The sequence below is a fragment of the Procambarus clarkii genome, chromosome 35, assembly GCF_040958095.1.
Source record: "Procambarus clarkii isolate CNS0578487 chromosome 35, FALCON_Pclarkii_2.0, whole genome shotgun sequence".
NCBI classification, from domain to species: domain Eukaryota; kingdom Metazoa; phylum Arthropoda; class Malacostraca; order Decapoda; family Cambaridae; genus Procambarus; species Procambarus clarkii.
In genome coordinates this window covers 25347403-25374963 of record NC_091184.1, presented here as the reverse complement: position 1 = coordinate 25374963, position 27561 = coordinate 25347403, and the positions used below count along the sequence as shown (strand labels likewise).

The window sequence follows — 27561 nt, the reverse complement described above, 5'->3', positions numbered from 1 at the left end:
CGTACCTTCACTGAGGTGTGGACAGTCTTGACATCTGGGAAGAGTTCCTGGCACTTCTTGAGCCAATCTTCTACCTTCATGCTGCACTCATCAGCTGTGTCTATGGTTGTGTCAACCTCCTGTAGGGTGTTGACTGTGTTGAGGCTCCCCAACATGGCCTGCAGCTGAGTCTTCCCTTCCTCTCCTTGTGTTGTCATATCCACCACACTGGTATCCTCCAGTTCCAAGAGCTTCATTGCTGACTTGTTCTGCTCTACCAGAGCATAGAGTCTGTCCTGGAGCTGGAGGTGGTGAGTCTTCCAGTCCCCCAGCTCTCCCCGGTACTCCCCCAGCTGGGACAGTACCTCTTCACAGCTAGTAATGAGGCTGCTGATGATGCTCTTCTGCTCCTGCACCAGGGAACGTAACTTCTTGCTGATGCCTCTGGCGGGACCTTCAGAAGATTTTGCTGGCACTACTTCCTCAGTTGTTAGCTGGATATTTTTGAGTCTCCTAACAAAAGCCTCCACAGCATAGCTAATTGGGAACTGAGTAGCGGCTGTGGCAACGTGCTCGGCACGGCAGCTGGGGCAGGTTAGCTGACCATTCTTGATAGCATTCTCAATACACTGGGAGCAGAATGTGTGGCCACATGGTAGTGTGCGAGGTCGTAGCCGATTGTCATCATAATCGTTAAAACACACTGAACATTCCTCTGGCTTGTTATCCTGTGGAAAAGAATATTTAGTTATGCTTGATGTATTTACAACAAAAACTAATATTACAGTACTTTATTTACTAATACAAATTACATAATATTTTTATACATTCTTTGCATTAGCTATTTCAGAGCAGGGTTAATATTACTGACAGATTAACATATTCACAGCAAGGCCAATATTTTTTATAAACATATCCCGGAGTATGGGTTAATATATTTAGGTAACATATTGCAGCAGCAGGGCTGTTTGTAAGCCATACCTGAGAGTGCAGACTAACAAAACCCATCCTTACTTTATTATGAATAATGGAAGGAAATGTATGTATCGTATGTGATAATGGGGAAGGATCAAGTATTCTTAGTCTAAGTTGGACAATAAGTACACTGTTGGTTACATCTTAACACATCTTTGGGGGCCTCGTAGCCTGGTGGATAGCGCGCAGGATTCGTAATTCTGTGGCGCGGGTTCGATTCCCGCACGAGGCAGAAGCAAATGGGCAAAGTTTCTTTCACCCTGAATGCCCCTGTTACCTAGCAGTAAATAGGTACCTGGGAGTTAGTCAGCTGTCACGGGCTGCTTCCTGGGGGTGGAGGCCTGGTCGAGGACCGGGCCGCGGTGACACTAAAAGCCCCGAAATCATCTCAAGATAACCTCAAGATAACATGGGTTTTATTGAACAACTCTGGATTATTTTACACTTACTATGGGAACACACAATTACATTACAGGATTGTTGAGATTGAGTGATACTCTTCCCCAAACATAACCATGATGGATAAATTGACTATTGGTCTCACACAAATCTGGGCTTAGTTGATTTGGTGGTGATAAGACCACCAAATCTTATCTATTTGATTTATAAACTAAGTACAGTATATATATATATATATATATATATATATATATATATATATATATATATATATATATATATATATATATATATATATATATATATACACACACAATGGGGCCTCGACTTCCGATGCTAATTCGTTCCCAGAGACGGATCGTAAGTCGAAGCGATTTTTCCCATAAGAAATAAAGGGAATTGAATTAATCCGTTCCCCACCCTCCAAAATATTAACATACAAATACATTTTATACTGAATACAATGTTTTTTTCTAACTACAATACAGTACCAAAGTGTCTCTTACCTTTATGGAGGGGCTCTTGATGGCGTATGGAAGATAGTGATGAGGGGGGAGGAAGAGAGTTGTTACTGTTTGGAAGGGGAGTTCCCTTCCATTATCACATCAGTGATGTTTTCTCTAGGGTACTCTCTTTCCTACGTTTTGTCTGAATACCACTAGGACCTGGTTATGATTCAGTGCTTGTTTGTCTCACTACAAATTTGTCAAGAGGCATTTGTTGTTCCCTTAATTTTAACATTTGTCTGTAATGATGCATCAGTGTCATTGAATAGGTTAAGGCAACGACCTACTGCAGCTTGATTTGGGCGAGTTGTTTCAGCAAAGGTTTGCAATTCTTCCCATGCTGCACACATTTTCTTAATTGTTGAGGAAGAGACATTCTGTACTCTTGTATCTGTTATATGCTCATCCTTACATGGGTTTTTATATGTTGAGCCTTACCACTAACTTTCCTGGGACTCATGGCAAGGTATATAATAATTACTTTAATGTTCAAAATGCAAAAATCACCACAAAAGCGGAATTTCTTATAGGCGCAATTGTCACTAAGCGAGCAGCTGTAGTAAACTGAGGCAGGTCGGCCGCGTGACTGGGAACCACTCGCTCTGTCGACCAGAACGTATACCAACAAATATCGTAAGTCGACGACACCATCAGATGTCGAGTCGCATTTTTCGATGAAATTCACATCGTAACTCGAAATTATCGCAAGTAGGGGCAATCGTATGTCGAGGTGCCACTGTATATTATATATATATATATATATATATATATATATATATATATATATATATATATATATATATATATATATATATATATATATATATATATATATATAGCGGGCAGAGTGTATCGTGATCTGGCCTGTACTCCTCTTGACATACCAGAAAACATTCTAAGGAAACTACTCCAAGCTTGTACTAAAGAGGCATCCTTCTTGAGCCTGGATGGGCACATGTATAAGCAAGTAGATGGGGTCACCATGGGTTCTCCCCTAGGTGTTCTGTTTGCGAACTTCTACATGGGTACCATCGAACAAAAGGTCTTCGTCGACATGAACTTGAAACCGGCCATATACTGAAGGTATGTTGACGACATTTTTACTCAGGTACCTGAGGTCAGACATCTGCAGGAGCTGAAGGAGGCATTTGAGCGGAATTCTGTGTTGCATTTCATCTACGAGATGGAGAAGGATGGGAAGCTGCCCTTTCTAGATGTAACAGTCATGGAAAAGGGCGGTGGTTTCCACACTGCAGTCTACACTAAGGAAACAAACATAGGAATGTGCCTAAATGCCAATAGTGACTGCCCAGACAGGTACAAGAGGAGCGTTGTTAGCTCCGTTGTACAGCTGAAAGGTTATAGTGTGAAATTCATGTGGATTCCATCTCATGTTGGAATAGTGCTCAACGAGGTGGCGGATGACTTGGCCAAACGTGCCACATCAAAACCACAAGTTGACATTGAATGTGAATTCACAATGAGACAAATAAGAAGCAAAATCAGAAATATTCAGGCACAGGCGGGAGTGGAGAGGAGAGAGATAATGTATGAGAGTAGTCAAACCATGCAACACTACATGTATGTGAGTCAAAACACCCATTTCACTTATGGTAAAAGGAGAAATGCTTGGAGTGACTCTGTGTACATGCGGCTCAGGCTTGGGTACAAATATTACTGGGAATATGGGATAGATGTTCATGGTAATGACACGAAGTGTAAACTATGTGGTATGTTAAGGTCTCACACCCTTGCCCATTATATTCTTGATTGTCCGTTGATTAATGTATATAGAAACACTGAGATAAGGACTGTTCCTGAACAAATAGCCTGGATGTGTCACAATGGAAAGGTTGATGATATTCTTGAGAGATATAAGAATTTTGCACCAAGATTGTAATATTTTGTTGAATTATCTGCAGGTGTCTTGCAAATTGTCTATACAGTATACCTAGGTCATAAAAGTATTTATGTGTACGTCTGATACCATACTACTTGTGAGGGAGGAAATGTATATTTTTACCTCTCAGAATGTTTGGTAATGTGTTTATTTGTGATGTGTGTCTATGTATATATTAACACGTTGTACTGAATGGGGTGAGAATAGCTTGAGCTACCTCATCCCTTTGTGTGTATTTTACCTCAATAAACTTATTTCAATTTCAATTTCAATTTCATGGTGAAACTCCATCTGGACCAAATGCTTTGTTCTTACTTAGCTCCTTTGGCATTTTTTTCACTTTATATTCAGACACCTCTATGAAATGTGAGAAATCTTTAAAGAATTCGGATAAAGAAAGAGATCTAGAAGTGGTTCTAGATAAAAAGCTATCACCTGAGGACCACATAAAGAACATTGTGTGAAGAGCCAATGCTACACTTTCTAACTTCAGAATTGCTTTTAAATACATGGATGGCAAAATACTAAAGAAATTATTCACAACTATTGTCAGACCAAAACTGGAATATGCAGTGGTTGTATGGTGCCCATATCTTAAGCAGCACATCAACAAACTGGAAAAGGTGCAGAGACATGCAACTACTGTAATTTACTCGTGGAAAATAGTAGAGGGGCTGGTCCCAAATCTGCACACAGAAATAATATCATTTGAGACCGGAAGGTATGGCAGCATGTGTAGAATACCCCCGTTGAAGAGCAGAGGTTCAATAGGTACTCTGAGAGAACTCTGTCAACATCAGAGGCCTGATACTGTTCAACACGCTTCCACTAAATATAAGAGGCATAACTGGCCGACCCCTCACAATGTTCAAGAGAGAACTCAATAAGCACCTCCAAATGATACCTGATTAACCAGGCTGTGATTTATACGTCAGGCTGCGAGTAGCCGCATTCAACAGCCTGGTTGACCAATCCAGCAACGAGGAGGCCTGGTCGACGACCGGGCAGCGGGGACGCTAAGCCCAGAAAACACCTCAAGGTAGCCTTAAGGCAAGGCTAAAAGTTTTGTGAAGAAATGTTTGCACTGCAAGGTTGATACTCACTATGTCACCTATGTACACAGGCTACAATTCACACAAAAACTACCAGAAATATATGCAGAGTATATAAAGACAGCAACGAACTCTGAACACAACCCAGGGACTGAGAATTTAGAGAGTCAAAGTAGCAATGTAGAAGGGTATAGTGTCGAGGTACACAAAAATGAAGGCAATATTGTAGAGCACACTGGTGATATGAATAAGGAGAGAAAAAATGAGACGAATGAGAACACAAATGAGAAAGACGAAAGCAACAAGGAGAAAGATAAGGGCAATACCGAGAATGAATGCAGAAACGAGAAAGTTGGAACAAAAAACACAGAGGTAGCCAAGTCGTGCACGGGTACAAACAAGAATAATACAATCACAAATGAAAATATTTGCTGGTATTATGCAAAAGGACAGTGTAGATATGGGCCCAGAGGCACGGAATGCTCATTCATGCACCCACGGAAATGCCGAAACTGGTTAGGGAAAGGCAGATGTCGTTTTGATACAGAGTAGATATTTTCACCCTAAGCTATGCACACTCTCAGTCAATGAGAGGAAATGCTACGATCTTCACTGCCCCGATTTCCACGTCAGAGGTACACAGCGCTATATAAGAGAAGAAGTCCAATATAATAGCCCTGAAAATTTTTTAGAGGCAGGTACAAACAGAGGGAGAAACAGACAGGCAGAAACGTGGCAGGAGTACGGATGGAGAAGGGGAAATGCCCAAGACTGGACTACAGTTCGTCATCAAGCCCACACATACTACACCCCCCAACTACACAGAGACTACCACACTCCCCAGTATCACTTCCAAAACTGGACAAACCATTGCCACAACAACACACCCTGGGTCAGGGTAGAGAGGAGGGAGAACTACCAAAACCTTCCAGAAGTCACACACAATATGGACAATCATTCATATTTGCAAACATTCAAGGTTTAAAGCCAAAGTCAAGAAATAAAGTTAAGTTCATAAATGGCCTCCTATTAGAGTCAAACTCAATATTTGGGGCATTCACGGAAACTCATACAAAAGATTACATGGATGGTGAAATCTGGATTCCAAATTATAATCTATATAGATGTGATAGAAAAACTAGGTCAAATGGAGGAGTAGGTCTGTATATTAAAGAAGACCTGGTATGCACAGAACTACTAAACTCAACTAATGAGGTGGTAGAGGTACTTGGAATGAAGGTAGAGAAACTAAACCTAATTATTATTCTAATATATAAACCGCCAGATACAACGATTGAGGAATTCACAGAGCAGATGCACAAAATAGAGAACATACTTGACAACCTAGCAAACCCAGCTCCAGATATTATCTTTTTTGGAGATTTCAATTTACCGAGTCTAAGATGGAGAATGGCAAACACAAATATCATAGCAGGGAATGACCCGGGAAATAACCAACCACAGGTCAGAGAACTTTTGAGATTCTGTGACAAATTCTCGCTCAATCAACAGATTACAGAACCAACTAGGAACGAAAACACACTAGACTTGTTATTCACAAACAATGATGAACTAATCAGGGATATCACAATCTCAGATACTTCATACTCAGACCATAAGCTCATTGAAGTGCGAACTAGCATAAATAACGGTAGTAGGAAATGGAATTGGAACAGAAAGCTATACAAGAGATAAGGAAAAATCCGAAATATTTTTTCACATACGCAAAATCAAAATCCAAAACCTCGACCAGTATTGGACCGTTAATTACAAATGAAGGTACGTACACAGAGGACAACAAAGAGATTAGTGAAATTCTAAGAAGCCAGTATGAGGCTATGTTTAGCACACCAATAAACAACATGAAAGTTGATGACCCAGACAGCTTCTTTATGAATGACATTCAAGCTGCAGATAATATAACGGATATTACCACAAACTCGGAAGACTTTGAAAGAGAAATTGATAATATGCCTATGCACTCAGCTCCTGGGCCTGACTCATGGAATTCAATATTCATAAAGAAATGTAAAGTACCAGTAGCGAGAGCACTCAGCGTAATATGGAGAAAGAGCCTGGATACAGGGGAGATACCAGCAGCACTTAAATCTGCAGATATAGCTCCGTTGCACAAGGGGGGGAGTAAAGCCTTGGCAAAAAATTATAGGCCAGTTGCACTAACATCACACATAATAAAAGTGTTTGAAAGAGTGATTAGGAATCAAATTTCTAGTTTTATGGAAAACAATGAATTGCACAATCCAGGACAACATGGATTTAGAGCGGGAAGATCCTGTCTGTCACAGTTACTCAACCACTATGACAAAATCACAGAAGCCCTAGAAGAAAAGCAAAATGCAGATGTTGTATACACAGACTTTGCAAAGGCGTTCGACAAATGTGACCATGGGGTGATAGCTCACAAAATGAGGTCAATGGGAATAACTGGAAAAGTAGGACGCTGGATACTCAATTTCCTGTCGAACAGAACACAAAGAGTAACAGTCAATCAGATAAAATCGAGTCCAAGCGATGTTAAAAGCTCTGTACCTCAAGGTACAGTCCTTGCACCGCTACTGTTCCTTATTCTCATATCTGATATAGACAAAAATACACGCCACAGCTTCGTGTCGTCCTTTGCAGATGACACAAAAATCAGCATGAAAATTACCTCTGCTGAAGACATTGAAAAACTACAAGCAGATGTCAACAAAGTTCTTGATTGGGCAGCAGAAAATAACATGATGTTTAACAGTGATAAATTTCAGGTACTCAGGTACGGCAAAAATGAGGATCTGAAACATAATACAGGGTACAAAACACAATCGAATCTTCCCATAGTAGAAAAACAGCATGTCAAGGATTTGGGAATAATGATGTCCGACGATCTAACGTTTAGGGAGCATAACCAAACAAATATCGCGTCAGCCAGAAAAATGATCGGATGGATTACGAGAACTTTCAAATCCAGGGATCCCATCACAATGGTTGTACTCTTCAAGTCACTTGTGTTGACCCGTCTCGAGTACTGCTCAGTACTCACTTCCCCCTTCAGAGCAGGAGAGATTGCTGAAATAGAGGGAATACAGAGAACATATACGGCACGCATAGACGCGATAAAACACCTAAATTATTGGGATCGTCTCAAAGCTCTCCAAATGTACTCTCTAGAAAGGAGACGAGAGAGATACCAAATAATATACACATGGAAAATACTGGAGGGTCAGGTCCCAAATCTACACAGTAAAATAACAACGTACTGGAGTGAACGATATGGAAGAAAATGCAACATTGAACCTGTGAAGAGCAGAGGTGCCATAGGCACAATCAGAGAGCACTGTATAAACATCAGGGGTCCGCGGTTGTTCAACGTCCTCCCAGCGAGCATAAGAAATATTGCCGGAACAACCGTGGACATCTTCAAGAGAAAACTGGACGATTTTCTAAGAGAAGTTCCGGATCAGCCGGGCTGTGGTGGGTACGTGGCCCTGCGGGCCGCTCCAAGCAACAGCCTGGTGGACCAAACTCTCACAAGTCGAGCCTGGCCTCGGGCCGGGCTTGGGGAGTAGAAGAACTCCCAGAACCCCATCAACCAGGTATCAACCAGGTATTTCAAACTCCCAGTTGATATTAGAGGCAGCAGCAATACAGTTGCTTTTACAAGTTTCATTGTGTAGCCTAAGGCTTATCTTCATTGTATCTAGAGGCGGTTTACCTGCTTGATGGGGTTCTGGGAGTTGTTCTACTCCTACTTCTACTCTACTGGAAGTACTTGAGGAGTACTCTCTACTCCTCAAACTCTGACTTGTGAGAGTTTGGTCCACCAGGCTGTTACTTGGAGCGGCCCACATACCCACCACAGCCAGGTTGGTCCAGCACTCCTTGGAGAAACCTATCTAGTTTTCTCTTGAAGATGTCCATGGTTGTCCCAGCAATATTTCTTATGCTTGCCAGGAGAATGTTGAACAACCGCGGACCACTGATGTTTATACAGTGTTCTCTGTGCCTACGGCACCCCTGCTCTTCACTGGTTTCATTGTGCATTTTCTTTCATATCATTCACTCCAGTATGTTGTTATTTTACAGTGTAGATTTGGAACCTGGTCCTCTAGTATTTTCCATATGTATATTATTTGATATCTCTCTCGTCGTCTTTCTAGTGAGTATATTTGGAGGGCTTTGAGACGATCCCAATAATTTAGGTGCTTTATCGGGTCTATGTATGCCGTATATGTTCTCTGTATTCCCTCTATTTCTGCAATCTCTCCTGCTCTGAAGGGTAAAGTGAGTACTGAGCAGTACTCATGACGTGACAACACAAGTGATTTCAAGAGCACAACCATTGTGATGGGATCCCTGGATTTGAAAGTTCTCGTAATCCATCATTTTTCTGGCTGACGCAATATTTGCTTGGTTATGCTCCCTAAACATTAGGTCGTTAGACATCATTATTCCCAAATTCTTTACATGGTGCTTACCTACTATGGGCAAATTTGATTGTGTTATGTACCCTGTATTATGTTTAACCCCTTGTGTGGCTCAAAGTTATTTAGCATTTGTCACCCACAGGCGCATACAAAAAAATAATTATTTTTTCTTTTAAACCTGTTAATTTGTGTTCTCTGATCATGGGAAAAATAATAAAAATATCGTAAGTGGCATATATTGCCCGCTATAGGGCGGGAAGTCTGGCAAAAAACAGGCGCTGACTCAGCGTGCGTCCCAAGCGGTCTGTTGCTCGCCAGCTGTCAGGCAGGAGTGGCCACAAAGAGATAATTACCTAATTATTTCAATGTCTCTGATTGATTTTTCATAGTATTTTTGCTGTAATATTATTCAATAGTGTGTAGTGTGATATATTTATATAATAAAATGAGTGAATCATCGCTGTACTCAAAAATATAGTGTGCATATTGTTGATTCAATTATTATGTTCATCAAACAGTGAACAAATACTTTGTCGATTATTACACTATATACACAGGTTATATATAAATATCTGCATGTTTTGTTCACCATAACGTACCATTAAGTCGCTAATATGAGTCAAAAAGCAACGAGGAGTGACCGCCACACACCAGCCAGCCACTCACTCGCCCACATTCTCCTCCCACCATACTGTTTTTGCTTTTATTCACTATATACAGACGTTACATATAAGTATCTACATTCGTGTTCACCATAACGAACCACTAAGTTGGCATGCTGAGTGGCAGTGGCAACCAGTGGCAGCCCGCCTCTGGCTGCTACTTCCTCCCTCCCTCACCCACATTCTCCTCCCACAATACTGTTTTTGATTTTATTCACTATATACAGATGTTATATGTAAGTATCTACATGTTTTGTTCACCACAACTGTACAACTAAGTTGATATAGTTAGTTCAGGCACTAAGAGACGTCACTACACACAGTCAGGTGGCGGCTGCTTCCTTCACACATTCAAGGTCAGACGCACTAAAGTTTCACCCCAACAATACTGTTTGTGGTGTTATTACCCTATATACAAACGTTTTAAACACTTTTATTATGTGTGATGTTAGTGCAACTGGCCTATAATTTTTTGCCAAGGCTTTACTCCCCCCCACCTTGTGCAACGGAGCTATATCTGCAGATTTAAGTGCTGCTGGTATGTCCCCTGTATCCAGGCTCTTTCTCCAAATTACGCTGAGTGCTCTCGCTACTGGTACTTTACATTTCTTTATGAATATTGAATTCCATGAGTCAGGCCCAGGAGCTGAGTGCATAGGCATATTGTCAATTTCTCTTTCAAAGTCTTTCGAGTTTGTGGTAATATCCGTTATATTATCTGCAGCTTGAATGTCATTCATAAAGAAGCTGTCTGGGTCATCAACTTTCATGTTGTTTATTGGTGTGCTAAACATAGCCTCATACTGGCGTCTTAGAATTTCACTAATCTCTTTGTTGTCCTCTGTGTACGTACCTTCATTTGTAATTAACGGTCCAATACTGGTAGAGGTTTTTGATTTTGGTTTTGCGTATGTGAAAAAATATTTCGGATTTTTCCTTATCTCTTGTATAGCTTTCTGTTCCAATTCCATTTCCTCAGACTCATATGATCGCTTCAACGTTTGTTCTATTTCTTCGATCTCCCTGCTTAGGCTTATTTTTTTTGCTTGTGATAGTTGTGTCTGCCGAAGCATTTCCGTTATTTTTTTCCTTCTCCTGTAGAGTTGTCTGCGTTCTCTTTCTAGAGTGGTCCTCTTTCTGCCCCTCCTCACAGGCACGTGCTTCAAGCAGACCTTGTAAGCTTCAGCTGTCAGTTGAGCTATTCCCTGTGTGGGAGTTTTGTCGTTTATGACTGTCTCCCATTGAATGGTTGCAAGGTCTACATTTATTTTTTCCCAGTCGATCCTCTTATTGTTAAAATTGAATTGATTGAATATTCCTTCTCGCTTGTTGGGTCTCTTAGACCTACTACCATTATTTATGCTAGTTCGCACTTCAATGAGCTTATGGCCTGAGTATGAAGTATCTGAGATTGTGATGTCTCTGATTAGTTCATCATTGTTTGTGAACTAATGATGAACTAGAAAACAAGTCTAGAAAACTAGAAAACAACAAAAACACACTAGAAAACAAGTCTAGTGTGTTTTCGTTCCTAGTTGGTTCTGTAATCTGTTGATTGAGCGAGAATTTGTCACAGAATCTCAAAAGTTCTCTAACCTGTGGTTGGTTATTTCCCGGGTCATTCCTTGCTATGCTAATTGTGTTTGCCATTCTCCATCTTAGACTCGGTAAATTGAAATCTCCAAGGAAGATTAACTCTTTTGCTGGCCTGGCAAGCGACCTGGCACACACTGCAACGAAGGCTGAGCACTGGCCGTGAGCGCACAAACCACACTTAAATGTTTATACAGTGTGACCTCACTCGAACGAGGCGAGGCCGATTCGTTTCACTGCGGAATTCGTTCTACCCGTCAGCCCCAGGCTGTCCCTCCCCTTCATGTGAAAATAACAAAGGTCCTACATCCACTATCAACAAAACAAAAAATCACAGAAAATCTATTTATTATGTATTTATCATTTTGAACATGGCACATGATAGAACAATCAATGGTAAACAATTCCATATTAAAATCAAAACTATGTGACTGTTATTGGTGGCCGCAAATATGATGTAATGGCCAGGATTTCCATAAGCCAACTGTATCAGTCTACATAAATATTCATAAACAATTCATTTATTATGAAGTCTTCATTTTCACTATGGCATTTGATAGAACAATCACTTACAAACAATTTGGATTAAAAATTCTACATATATGAGCATTATTGAATCCAAAAAAGCAAAATCACATAATTTTCTCAACAAACTGAAGAGGAGGGGTGGTTGGCGGGCCGCCGGTGGTAGGGGGAGGAGGGTCAGGGCCGGCCGCTGGTAGTCAGGTGCGGGAGGGGAGGGGAGGGGGGGGGTGTTGTAGCATGTTGGCGGTATGGGAGGGGAGGGGGGGGGGGGGTTGTAGCATGTTGGCGGTATAGGAGTGGGGGGGGGGAAGGGTGGCAGCCAGACTGACAGGCCTTGGGCCAGACCAGGCCTCAGGCCAGGCCTCAGACCAGGCCTCAGACCAGGCCTCAGGCCAGACCTCAGGCCAGGCCTTGAACCCAGACCTCGACGAAACTCGACCCAATGTTGACTGCATAGAGGCTAGCCGCCTCCTTACCCCTCCCTCCCCCCCCCCCCAATACATCCCCTCACCACTGACCCCACACATTATTATGAATTCTTCATTTTGACTACGGAATATAGTAGAGCGATGCATTACAAACCACTGAAATGGTAAAATTTTCTCTCCTAATTTTGTCAAAAGCAGCAAGTGAGCTTAGTATCGAGGCAGGCACGTGCTGTAGCAGTCAGCTGGCGTCTCTACTCACCCTCCTTCTCTGACGCCTTTCCACCCCCTAATACATCCTCTCACCACTGACACCACAATTTATTATAAATTGTTCATTTTGACTATGGAATATGATAGAGCTTTGTGTTGCAAACAACTGAAATGGTAACATTTTCTCAGCTAATTTGGTGAAAAGCAGACAGTGAGTGAACTATCGAGGTGGAGCATGGAGGCGCCAGCCACGTGTTGCCATTTACATGATAACTCGAGCCAGAGCTCTCCACTGACACAACCTGCCTCCCCTGACACCACTATTACTCCAGCTTCCCTGACAACTTACACCACTGACAACCTGCCTTCCATGAGAATAACTTACACCACCTGCCCCCCCTAACAATAAACCCTAACTACTGACACCACTTGCCCCCCCTGACAACAACTCTCACCAATGACCCTTGATACCATTTTATCATCCTTCAACCATTTATCCCTAGAAACAATGGGTAAGCATAATAAAACACTGTATAACTGTTTACACTTTGGCGAATCATAGATGATGACAGCCACCTCCGACGCTCGGTCTCGGTGACTGCTTGGATGAACAATCTTCGCTTAATCAAACATTTGTATGTTCCACTGAACATTTAGTACCTAATTCAATTTGTTCGGATCTTCTGGGAATTCGCTAGAACGGGGTTCGTTAGTGAGGATGAACTGTACTCTTTTCAGCTTTCTAACCTCAATTTTCATGCTACGTCATTCATTTTGCTATCAAACTGTTCACAATATAAAGGGGCACATTTAAAACCAGTCCCATAATATTCGGACAATAAATGGGATTTTTAAAAATGCATTAATTGATGATGGCATTACCTTCATCAGGGACTCAGCGTGTTTTGGTTTTATGATGTCGATACCCTCATCAGGCCGCGAAACCCCTGATATTATTAGATGGTTTTTGTTAACCCTTGGGCTGCTCTCTTGCGATTTTAGCCTGCAACACGTCTTATAAAAGTGTTCATGTGTGTTCCCTGATCATGGGAAAAATAGAAAATAATTTGTGACATATTTTGACCACAATAGGGCGAGGAAGTCTGGCAAACGTGAGGCGTTGACAGAGTAATCGTCGAAGGCAGTCAGCTCCACCCGAGCTGTCAGGCGGGAGTTGCCACAAAAATATTATTACTTAATTATTTCAATGTCTTTGATTTTTTTCTGTTTTTTTTTCGAGTAATATTATTCAATAGTGTGTAGTGTGATATATTTATATAATAAAATGTGATCCATCGCTATACTCAAAAAGTATTGTGAGCATATTAGTGATTCAATTACAGTGCATCCTCACTCTAACGAACCCTACTCTAAAGCATTCCCGGATAATCCGAACAAATTGCATTTGGCGCTAAATGTTCAGTAGAACATACAAAAATTAATTTGTGTTGTTCCACTGATGGTGATGACCTAGGCCGGCATGGCAGGGCTGTGAGAGCTGTGTACTGTACACACTCTCCACATCGTTCACTTCAATATCCGTATCACTAGTATCAAACACCTGTCTTAGGTCTTTTTCCATATTTGAGTTATCAAAATCACTGGCATGCTCATCTTCAAGCAATATGCCCTGTATTTCAACATCAGAGAGTGTTTTCTCAAAAACATGACCAACTAGAGACTGGGAGCTCAATATACAAACAGATACATACAAAATGGTTGCTACCTTGAATATGAGCCTGCCCACAACCGTGGGGAATGCTGGGAATTTTTTTCAAGCTGGCAAACACCTCAGGAATCCATCTTGTACCCAAGTTTTGAACCCTACAATATATCTACGAGTGCCTTAACCACTGTGATGCGCCGAGTTTATTGTGACATTCCCCATGCACATGAAATCAAGTGTTCCCAAAAAAATGTTTTTTTTTAACCCTGAACATGTATGTCTATGTAAAAATAAATACAAAATTCCACTTACTTCGGCTGTGGGGACGTGGACAAGGTGCGCTGTGACGTCATCACGGCTTGTCGCCCGTTCCAGAAACTCACAGAAGCAAGTGTGCAGGCCATTCAAGCATTGCGAGTTGCCACAAATATATTTTCAATTATTTGTTCTATGTATTTCCAATGCGGTTTTATTAGTTCTTTTATTGTATATGATGCATATTTTTGTTATTTACAATATGTATACAACAGAACGTTCATAATGTTCCATGGAACTGTGATGCTGTGTGTCAGTAATGTATCCACAATGTTTATTGTTGCAATATTACTTGCTAAAAATTCACTAAGATTACAATATGTATAGTTTCACACACTATTTACACACTAACACACTGTATTACACAATCAGTACTTCAGAAGCGATTAATAATCAATGAAGTAGTCCATGGTACAAAGCGCGACTTCGCTCTCGTTGCACCAGGTACAGATAGATTTTCGCTGTTTCTTTGTTCTGTGTGCTTGCAAATAACGCACTCATGTACACCCTTGGCTTTAGTACTTGTAAGTGGTATGTAGCCAAGCTTGTAATGAGTAAGGTAGTCTTGAAAATACTGCTTTGTAAGGTCCCTGACTGGAAGATTCAGTCATTTATGGCAAGTGTCAGTCAATCTGGAAGAGATTCAGCCATTCTGGAAGAGATTCAGCTAATCTTGAAAATATCTATGGAAAACACCACCATGGAAACCGCTAACACTGTTCATCTATGCTACTTGTATCAGATGCATCATCACTGAACCCAGAAAATGATTCATCTATGTATCACCTATATAAATTGGAGATGGCATAAGTGGGCATGGGTGGCGTTCACAGCTACAACTGGATACGCTCGCTGTGTCTTCCTAATAGGTGCGGTATCACTTGCATCCAACCTTTGTGTTAGGTCCTTATTGCGCCTAGCTTCATCAATATCATGACCCTTATGTTCTTCAAGCTATAAGGTCTGAATTTCACCGACAGAGAGCAATCTTTCAACACTGCGTCAGACAGGTGTTTGGGAGCCAGAGGCGCGTGCACCACCCCATGGTTACTCACTGAATACTAATCCAGCCAGCAGCCCTAGGACATTCTGGGAATTTTTTTCAAAGAAAGCTGCCTCTCACTGGAGGTCCCAAGAGTTCATTTTGTATCCAACCTACCGCGAGCGTGTTTTGACCGTGTACGAATAAAAAAAACTTTTGTCGGTGGGGACAGTTAATGGCGAAAAGCATTTGTCGTTTGGCACAGTGCAGTGGTTAAGGTGTTATGTGCACCGCTTGACTGAGCGAAATTAGGCGCTAATGCATTTCAGAGGGTTAATACACTCAACAAAACTGGTTATTAATACCATGACTAATACAATCAACATCACTGGGTAATGCCAATATGATGAATACACTCACCATTACTGGGTAATGAAAACACCAAGAATAACCCTTGTGTGGCTCCGGGCTATTTAGCATTTGTTACCCACAGGTGCATACCAAAAAAAAAAATATTATTTTTTCTTCCTAACCTGTTAAGTCGTGTTCCCTGACCACGAGAAAAAACAATTAAATTGAACTTACAGACGACGTAATTGAGCCGACAAGATGGGCGATGACATCACACCCTGCATGATCGCTCATGCACGGTGTGTCCCAGAGGCGTCGCGTGCGGTCTTCAAGCAACCAGAGTTGCCACAAATTTATTTTTGCGTCATTATTTACAGTGTCTAGGCCTATTTTATTAGCAATATTAGTCACTAATTGTGTTGCACATAATGTTACATCACAGTCATTGTCAATAAATGTTACATACATCGAGTATACACATGTGCACACAAATGTTTTCCATTACGTCATTATATTATGTAATCACAATGTTCATTATTATATGTACACACAAGCATGCACTATGTACAGGTTTTTGCACTATTATTGCACATTTAGAAAGTCTTGGAGAGATGTGGTAAGTCGTTGAAGCAGTCGACAGCACACAATGGCACTGCACACGCTTCACACGATGTTTGCACCCACTTTACGTTTCTGTACTCTCCTTTTTGTTGTTTTTACATACTAGGCATGCACGTTGGCCTATTGCACGCTTTCCAGCTGCTGGCAAATGTTTTAGTCTGTATTGCTGAAAGGCCTCCTATGTGAGCGAGCCTGGGTGTTGCATCATGCTGCAACACTGGGTTCATGATTGGTCTTCGTATGCCAGGGACATTCTTGACCAAACTTTGCTAATAACTGTGCTTGCAAGTGTAAAAGCAAATGTACGGAACACTAGGTTTACGTCCAGTTTTCACCAGGTACAAATTATAGCAGTTCAACAGGCTCATGTCAACAAGATGGAAAAACACTTTTTTTGTCCACTTCAATGTTTTCCGCACATATTCGATAGTGCCAATCATCATGTCAGCCTTATCAATCAAACACATGTTGATATTGTAGTCAAGAACACAATCTGGCTTATATACTGGTTCTCTCGTTACACGGTTCACCTTGCCACTGTTCAACATTGTACCCTCGTGAATGGTTGTCAGCAGGTTCACTTCTCTCTTGTCTTTCCACCGTACTAAGAGAATTTCATCACATTTCCGTACCTGGCACTCACCAACTGCAAGTCCACCGACAAACACTGGCATTTCCCTTCTTCGTGCCTTTACTGTGCCAACCAACCCGGTTCTATTTTCAATCAAGAACTTAGCTAGCAATGGACTTGTATAGTAATTATCTGTGTATAAGATGTGGCCCTTGTTCATCCATGGTGCCATCAGTGACTTCACCACACTACCAGAGAAACCATGTTCGTCGTTACCGGGAATGTCTACATCGCTAGCTGAATACAGAATCATGTGTAACACGTATCCTGTTTCACAGTCACACAGTACAAAGAATTTCAAGCCAAATCTGTTTCGTTTTGAGGGAATATACTTTTTGAATGAAACACGTCCTTTGAATAGTATAAGGGATTCGTCAATCACCAGCTTCTGTGCTGGTACGTAAAAATCTCTGAATTTTCCAATCACCTCATTCATATAGTGCCTCACTCGCCAAAGTCTATCCTCCTCAGTCCGGTCCTCATTAGTTGCAAAATGCACACACCTGAGGAGTATCTGAAATCTGTCTCTGGACATATATTTCCCTAAGAAAGGTGTTGGAATAGTCAGATCTTTGCTCCAGTAATCTGTGATAGCGTGTTTGACACAGTGTTTCATCAACATACATATTGCAAGAAACACATACATTTCCCCTATATTGGTGTCTTTCCAACGTTGCAAGCGTGAAAATTCTGATATATCTTTTCTAATGAGATGAGCCGCATGAAGGTTCGTTTGGTGTACAATATATTCCATGAGCGGCTCATCATAGAATGCGGTAAAATAATCACATTCACTCATATCATCACCATTATCAGGGAAAAGATCTGTAATCCCAACGTCTTTATCGTCAAAGGCAGGAATTCGAGGAATAAAACCAGCACCATCACTCCACACTAGTACACCTGGTGTCCTGCGAGACGCAAGGGACGCAGCAGAGGCACTACGGCGAGGAAGCGATGCACCCCGTGGACCAGGAGCTGAAGCCCGTCTACGCACAGTACGGCCGCTACCTGCACGTGAGGTAGAGGCACGTGCACAAGAGGTAGAGGCACGTGCACGTGAGGTAGGCCTGAGGTAGGCACGTGCACGTGAGGTAGAGGCACGTGCACGTGAGGTAGAGGCACGTGAACATGAGGCTCTTGGTGCCACATGTGGTGCTATGCGGTGGCGCTTGGCTGGCCGAGACGCTGCTGACGCGACAAAATCTCGCCCAGTAACACCACTGGTACTGGCACCAGGCTCTGTAACACTATGTTCTGATTCCACTTCACTAAAACCAGAAAAAGAGTCACCTTCCTCTGACTCGTCACCGAAAGTATCCTCAGACTCTAAATAATCACAGGAATTGTGTGGCCGAGGGAATATTGGGGTCGACGCTGGCCGAGGTGGCATGGGTGAGGGTATAGGCCTCGCCATAGGAGGCGGCTGTATCTCATATTCACTGTCCGTGCTATCAACATCGGTCAATTGGGTGTAGTCTTTATCAATATCAGAGTCATCAAAGTCACTTTCCTCACCATCGGAAAATAATTCACTGGTTATTTGCTCTTGGGTGAGTGATTGCGTGGGGCATGCTCGAGAAGCGTTCGGCCGTGCGCTCGACATGGTGGCTGCCGGGTAACTGAGGCCTCCCAAGCGATAGTAGCAGTGAGCTGGATTTTTTTTCAAAATGGCGGCTGTTTACTATAGCCCCATGGGCAGTGTATGGGGACCCCCTCTACCCCGCGGGCCTTTCAAATCATGCTCGGTACGCCCGCGCATCATATGATGCGATGCGCAATTTACTGCAAGTCGGGCAAAGCATCATATGATGCGATGCGCAATTGAAGGGTTAAATACATATAATTTACCCTCTTATAACTATTACTACAAAGACTTCAATTTTATAAAATGTAATAATTTTTTGAATGCTTAATTTGTCTAGTTATCAGATTCTTACCTTACAATATTTGCAACTTACCCATTTATCTGTTGATACTAACACTTCAATTTCCCAAAATGTAATAAACCTTGAACTCTTAATTTGTCAAATTATCTGAATCTTTAATTCATTACTTTGTGAATTAAAAATTAATAATTTAATTTCTCACTTATATATCTGCCCATTAATATTAGCTACTAGTCTTGTTTGTTGTCTAATATTCCAAGTATTGTTAATGGATTCTTAAGCTTTAAGTACATCAGTGTTTCCAGCCCATATGTGTTTGTTTCTATTGCATACCCTTATCCAACTTGTCTTATCACCATATGATATTACTGTATTACAATCTTAAGAGATTACTGAATTTTTAATTTGATTAATTATGTTTCCTTTTTTATTAATTATTTTGAATCTGAATCCATTTATTTATTCATAATCTTAATCTAATTGTCTAATTCTCACTTTATCTTTTTTTTTTTTGCCTGTGTATTGCCCGTTTATATTGCATATCCTTGCCCATGTTGTATTATTACCATATCATATTCATGTATTACAATATTAATCTAATTCTTAAATTAGCTAATTATTTGAATTCCATTTGATTAATTATTTGAATCTCAATTCGTTTACTCTAGGAATCTTAATTTGATTAATTATCTAATTTCCCACTCTTCTGTTCTTTATTATTTTTACTTTTATATCTGGTAAATTTTATTACTTATATACAGTATCTGCTAAATTTTATTACTTACATATCTGCTGAATAATATTTGCAATCACTTCTCTATTCTTGCATTTTTTCTTTTCAAATACAGTGCATCATCACTCTAACAGACCCCGCTCTAACGAATTCCCGGATGGTCCAAATGAATTGCATTTGGCACTAAATGTTCAGTGGAAAATACAAAAATTCATTTGTGTTGTTCCACTGATGGTGATGACCTAGTCCGGCATGGCAGGGCTGTGAGAGCTGTGTACTGTACACACTCTCCACATCGTTCACTTCACTATCCATATCACTAGTAGCAGACACCTGTGTTAGGTCTTTTTCCAGATTTGGGATATCAAAATCATTAGCATGCTCATCTTCAAGCAATATGCCTTGTATTCCAACATCAGATGATGTTTTCTTAAAAACATGGCCGACTAGGGCTGGGAGCTCGATATGGATGAATACGACATGGTTGCTACCTTGAATATGAGCCTGGCCATGACTCTGGGGAATGCTGGGAATTTTCTTCAAACTGGCAAACACGTCAGGAATCCATCTTGTACCCAAGTCAACACCGCGTTGGACAGGTGTTTAGAAGCCAGAGGCGCGTGTGCCACCTATTGTTGCTCACTCAGTACTAATCCAGTCCAGCAGCCCTACGACATTCTGGGAATTTTTTGCAAGATGGCTGCCTCTCACTGGAGGTCCTAAGAGTCCATTTTGTACTCAACCTACCGCAAGCGCGCTTCGACTGTGTACGAAGAAATAAAAAATACTTTTGTCAGTTGGCACAGTAATTGGCGAATGGCATTTGTCGTTTGGCGCAGTGCAGTCGTTAAGGTGTTATGCGCACCCCTGATTGAGCAAAATTATACGCTAATTGCATTTCAGAGGGTTAATACACTCAACATAACTGGGTAATAACACCATGATTAAACCTTAAACTGCGCAACACGTCATATGATGTGTTGAGTAACTTGCTATAAATTGTGCTTCATGTCATATGACGTGATGGAATACCACACAAGATTTGAATGGCCAGCGGGGTAGGGGGCCTCCATACGCTGCCCAGGGGCTATAGTAAACCAGCTGCCATTTTGTAAAAAATATCCAGCTCACGCTACCAATGCGTGGGAGGCACCAATTACCCAGCGGTCACCATGGCGAACGCACAGCCAAACGCCTCCCGCGCACGCACCACGCAATCACTTACTCAAGAGCAAATAACTAGTGAATTATTTTCTGATGGTGAGGAAAGTGATTTTTGATGACCCTGACATTGATAAGGACTACAGACAATTAACCGATGATAGTAGCACAGACAGTGAATATGAGATACAGTCTCCTCCCGTGGCGAGGCCTACATGCTCACCCGTGCCTCCTCGCTCAGTGTCTACTCCAATTCACCAACGACCACACAGTTCTTGTGCTTATTTAGAGTACGAGGATATTTTGGGCGACGAGTCAGAGGAAGGTGACTCATTTTCTGGTTTTCGTGAAGTGGATTCAGAGCATAGTGTTACCGAGCCTGTTGCTAGTACCAGTGGTGATACCGGGTGAGAATTTGTCGTGTCAGCAGCGTCTCGCCCATCCAAGCGCCGCTGCATGGCACCACATGAGGAACCAAGACCCTCATGTTCACGGGATTTCACCTCACGTTTACATAGCGCCCGTACTTTGCGTAGACGGACTTTAGCTCCTGGTCCACGGTGTGCAATGCTTCCTCGCTGTCGTGCTGCTGTTGCGTCTCGCAGGACACCAGGTGTACTTGTGTGGAGTGATGGTGACGATTTTATTCCTCTAATTCCTGCCTTTGACAATAAAGAAGTTGGGATTACAGACCTTTTCCCTGATAATGGTGAGGACATGTGTGAAATGGATTACTTTACAACATTTTATGATGAGCCGCTCATGGAATATATTGTACACCAAATGAACCTTCATGCGACTCATCTCATTGGAAAAGAGATAACAGAATATTCACGATTGCAGCGTTGGAAAAACACTATTATAGGTGAAATATATGTATTTTCGGCAATATGTATGTTGATGAAACATTGTGTCAAACACGCTATCACAGATTATTGGAGCAAAAACCTGACTATTCCAACACCTTTCTTCGGGAACTATATGTCCCGAGACAGGTTTCAGATACTCCTCAGGTGTCTTCATTTTGCAAGTAATGAGGACCGGACAGAGGATGATAGACTTTGGAGAGTCAGGCACTATATGAATGAAGTGATTGGAAAGTTCAGAGATTTCTACGTACCAGCACAGACGCTGGTGATTGACGATTCCCTTGTGCTTTTCAGAGGACGTGTTGCATTCAAGCAGTATATTCCCTCCAAACGCAACAGATTTGGATTGAAATTCTTTGTGATTTGTGACTGTGAAACAGGATAGGTGTTACACACGATTCTGTATTCTGCTAGTGATGTAAACATTCCCGGTAACGACCAACATGGTTTCTCAGGTAGTGTGGTAAAGTCACTGATGGTACCATGGATGAGCAAGGGCCACATTTTATACACGGATAACTGCTATACAGGTCCCTTGCAATCTAGGTTCTTGATTTAAAATAGAACTGGATTGTTTGGCACAGTAAAGCCAAGAAGAAGGGAAATGCCAGTGTTTGACAATAAACTTGAAGTTGGTGACTGCCAACTAAGAAAAAGTGATCAAATACGCTCAGTTAGGTGGAAAGACAAGAGAGAAGTGAACTTGCTGACAACCATTCATGATAGTACAATGGTGAACAGTGGCAAGGTGAACCGAGTAACGCAAGAACCAATAAGCCAAATTGTGTTCTTGACTATAATATCAACATGCATTTGGTTGATAAATCTGACATGATGGTGGGCAGTGTCGAGTGAGTGCGGAAAACATTGAAGTGGACGAAAAAAACAGCGTTGAATGTAATGAAACGCCATTTTCTGGGCGAGTCCCGGAGGCTCCCCGGAGCTATCCATGGCTGATATGGATACCCTAACTATTTTGCATCAGTCGATGTGGGTGGAGTTCTAGGCCTACCGGGGACCATGAGCCAGAACCTGGCCCCCTCAGAGAGGCACGGGGAGCAATGGCCCATAGAAATGCACATGTGATTTGGAGCATTCTATACCTGCCATCGACCGGGACAGGCACCCAGAAAGGTAAGCGCCACAAAACAAACCCCTATTCTGGTTAAACAACAAAAATCGACAAATGAGTGGACAGAACTCCCCCAGGAAAACGAACTAACAAGCATGACGTCACGCGAGCCGCGCCGCATGCCTGCGCAGCTCCCCCCTCCCCGGGAGGGGGAAGGGGGAGCCCCAGACCCCCGCGCCGGTGATCCCCGCCCCAGTTCTGAGGCTGGATATCAAAACCGTGAAAAACCCGCCGACCGGAGGGCGGGAGGGTGCTGGGGAGCCTCCGGGACTCGCCCAGAAAATGGCGTTTTATTACATTTAACGCTGGTTTTCTGGGGGAGCCCTACGGCTCCCCGGAGCTACCTCACCAAAGACTACCTAAAAAATAAGGGGACATACCCGGGAGGCGGTCGGAGAATCACTCCACAACACGAAGTCGAGACAACAACCCAAGGTATAGCATTCGCCAGAAAAAAGGGAGAACGGCCGCAGACGAAGAAAACCTATGATCACGACAATAGGAGCCAAAAACCACTGCGCCTGAGAAGAGCAAGAAGCTCTGCCACACGGCCCCCAGAGGCGAATGCCAACACAAAAAGAAAACCGAGGCAAAGCAAACCTGACCCCAAGGAGCCACAACCACCAAGGAGAAGAAAAACAGGAGAGCACCCTGTCCAAAGACCAGGACGACACAGACAGTGCATAAGCAGGCCGGAGGTGTAACAACGCACGATACAACCTGCGAAACGGCGCAGAAGGAATATCGATACCGAAAGCTAGCAGCAGAAACCAAGGTGCCAGACCCAGGAACGGCCCCAAGTGCCTCTACATCCTCCGCAAGCCAATCCTATGACAGCCCCAGGAGGGAAAAGAAAACGCAGGACCAAAACGAAAACGCCACAAGTGTGCAAGACCACCTCCACAAGTGCAGCTGACAGGGAAGGAACTCGCATAAGGAGCCGCCCCGCACCAACATCCTGCAGAAGGGCAGGAGCGAAAAGACTCATTAGGAGGAGCAAAATCTCTCCCAGGAAAACTAGGAGCGCCGAGACAGTGTGAAGAGAAGAGATATTCACAAAAGAACAAAAAGGCCAACACCCAGAAGCTGCTGGGAAGAGGACCCACAAGCCCTAGAAAGGACCGGAGGGAAGCTCAACCGAATGACGACAGACGCACCAGAAAACGGGAAGGAGCAAAACAGTCCCGAACCATCGAGAATAAAAAGAAGCAAACACAAAGGACGAAGGCCCCAAAACCCCGTCGTACCCGAGACCAAAAGTCATGCAGAAACCCCAAGAAGAGGGGGACATGACGGAAGAAGGCCCGTCCCGGAAAAAGGGGCGAAGATCGTAGAAAAGCACCCACCGACAGGACGGAAACAACGGGTACAACGGACAAGGAAACCAAGCCCAGGGAGGGGCCGACGCCCACAAAGCACGTGCGGAGAGGGGGAACGGAAAACCCCACACCACACTACTGCATGTCCCCCCCAGAGGGTTAGAAACACCCCGGCAGGGACCAACGGGGCCTGAGGCCTCTAACGTGAGCCCCACCCCAGCCCCGGGAACCCACCCTGCAGGCCCCGGGGCCGAGCTGTCCCCTCAAAGCCCCAGCGTCAAGAAAACCCCAGGGCAGCCATGAAAAACACGAAGGAAGGGAGCCCACTAGGCTCTGGAACTTGAACCGAAACCGGAGGATAGGCGAGGGGCGAGATGAAGACCCCAAGCTCATCCCCAGCCAGCACAATGAGGCGAGGACAAGACAATGAAACCAAGGAACATGGAAAAACCAGGCCCTGCACGGCAAGACCGGCAAGGAAGGAGAGCCCCAGAGGGAGCACGGAAGGGCCGAACATAACGCCACAACCAACCCTGACACGCAGCTGCTGTACCAAAACCGCAGCAAAACGTCACCACACTCCCAGAGGAAGCGACAGAGAAGATAAATAAATCGTACACGAGTAGCACACAAGGGGACATAGGCGGAAACCGAGCACCCAACTGAGCCACAGGGACGGTAGAAGAAACGTGTGCAGTGTAAACTGTAATTACTTAACCTATACCTATTATAGGTATAGGTTAAGTAATAATTGTAATTACGAAGCAATAAGATGCTTATCTTAAGATACTAACAAGGTTAGGTAAGGTCGGTGTTTTCTATGAAGCTTTTTAAGGGTATCTATTATGTTTAGTATATCACCTATGCACGTAGTTAATAAGTCAATATTGACTTTACGAATTTGCGAGAACGGGTTGGGGGCGGGGATCGCCGGCGCGGGGGTCTGGAGCTCCCCCTTTCCCCTCCTGTGGAGGGGGGAGCTGCGCAGACATGCGGCGCAGCTCGCGTGACGTCATGCTTGTTAGTTCGTTTTCCTGGGGGAGTTCTGTCCACTCGTTTGTCGATTTTTGTTGTTTAACCAGAATAGGGGTTTGTTTTGTGGCGCTTACCTTTCTGGGTGCCTGTCCCGGTCGATGGCAGATATAGAATGCTCCAAATCACATGTGCATTTCTATGGGCCATTGATCCCCGTGCCTCTCTGAGGGGGCCAGGTTCTGGCTCGTGGTCCCCGGTAGGCCTAGAACTCCACCCACATCGACTGATGCAAAATAGTTAGGGTATCCATATCAGCCATGGATAGCTCCGGGGAGCCGTAGGGGCTCCCCCCAGGAAAGTGTTTTTCGATGTGTTGACATAAGCATCCTGAACAGCTATATGTATCTGGTGAAAACTGGACGTAAACCAAGTTTCCGTTCGTTTGCTTTTACACTTGGGACACAGTTATTAGCAAAGTTTGGCAAAGATGTTTCTGGCACACAAAGACCCATCATGAACCCAGTGTTGCAGCATGCTGCTACACCCAGGCTCACTCACATTGAGGGCTTTCAAGCACACAGACTAAAACATTTGCCACCAGCTGGAAAGCGTGCAATAGACCAACGTGATTGCTTACTTTGTAGAACAATAAAAAGAGATCAGAAACGTAAACTTGTGCAAACATGGTGTGAAGCGTGTGCAGTTCCATTGTGTGCTGTCAACTGCTTCAACAACTATCACTCTCTCCAAGAATTCTAAATGTGCAATAATAGTGCAAAAACCTGTAAATAGTGTGTGCATGTGTGTAAATATAATAATGAACAATGTGAATACATATTATATTTGCATAATGGGAAAATATTTTTGTGTGCATGTGTATACTCAATGTATGCAACATTTATTACCATTGAACATGAAGTAACATTATATGCAACACAATTAGTGAATAATATTTGTGATAAAATACGCCTAGACACTGTAAATAATGCAGCAAAAATAAATTTGTGGCAATTCTGACTGCTTGAGGACTGCGTGCAATGCCTCTGGGACGCACCTTGCATGAGCAAGCTTGCAGGGTGTGACATCATCGCTCATATTGTCGGCTCATTTATGTCATTTGTATGTACGATTAATTTTTTTCTCTCTCGTGGTCAGGAAACACAAATTAACAGGTTAGGAAGAATTTTTTTTTTCTTTTTTGTTACACCCCTGTGGGTGACAAGGGACAAATAGCCCTTAGCAACACACGGGTTAATACACTCACCATCACTGGGTAATGCCAATATGATTAATACACTCACCATCACAGGGTAATGACAATATAATTAATACACTCGCCATCACTGGTAAATGACAACACCAACATTAATACACCTATAGTTAATGAAAATATCTTGATTAATACACTCACAATCACTGGTTATTGACATCAACATGATAAACACACACACTGGTAGTACAGTAAGAATAAAATTGTCCTTACCATCATTAATGGGCAAAAGTTGTGTTTGCTATCGTCCTGGGTAGCCGAGCAGAGACTGGACGCAGTATTACCTATTAAGGCAAAATAAAACAAATTTAAGGTTTCTATGACTAAATTTTCCCCACCAAAACATAGTAAATGTTTAGAATACATTAAATAATTTTGTTTAGGTATTGTGCTTTGAGCAAAAGTAAGGAGGGTGGGCAGGAGTAAGGAGGGTGGGCAGGAGTAAGGAGGGTGGGCAGGAATAAGGAGGGTGGGCAGGAATAAGGAGGATGGGAAGGAGTAAGGAGGGTGGGCAGGAGTAAGGAGGGTGGGCAAGAAAGAGGAAGGGGGTATGGGCAGGTTCTCGGCTGCCTCCCCCCCCCCCCTCTCTTTGACAGCCTACGTAATGCAAACCACGTGCATTAACCCTAAAGCTGCTACAGCCTGGGCTGTAAAAGCTGGGGCTGGACAAAAAATATTTGAATTATGTGAAAATTAATATTAAATGTTAAACAAATCTCCGACTTATTGGCTTAAGCATCAAGAAAGTTTCATTCAATATTTTCAGAAATGTATTTTAGACAATTTTTTTTTTTAAAGGAGAATATTTTGTTGATAAGGAGAACAGCTCCTATTAACTGGAAGTTAGGGATAATGCAGTAATAAAGAGATGCAAGCACTTGTCCGATGTACAAAGAAGAAGAATAGTAGCAAGAAGTGTCCACAAAGTAGATATGCAGCTGGTGCCTGTATAGCATTGCTGAGTAATACATCATAATACCAATAATAATGA

General features: G+C 42.7%; 1 protein-coding gene across 2 annotated transcripts in view; it reads right to left on the bottom strand.

Moving 5' to 3' along the window:
* LOC138371392 (uncharacterized) overlaps window positions 1-27561 on the bottom strand; it is a 238065-nt gene that overhangs the window by 41726 nt on the left and 168778 nt on the right. For both annotated transcript variants that reach the window (XM_069336178.1, XM_069336177.1), the window contains exons 2-3: window positions 26784-26854; window positions 6-707 (exon numbers count right to left, since the gene is read on the bottom strand). In XM_069336178.1, coding sequence (XP_069192279.1) covers window positions 6-707; window positions 26784-26789 — 708 coding nt within the window. In that variant the 5' untranslated portion in view covers window positions 26790-26854. The remainder of the gene's footprint in view (window positions 1-5; window positions 708-26783; window positions 26855-27561) is intronic.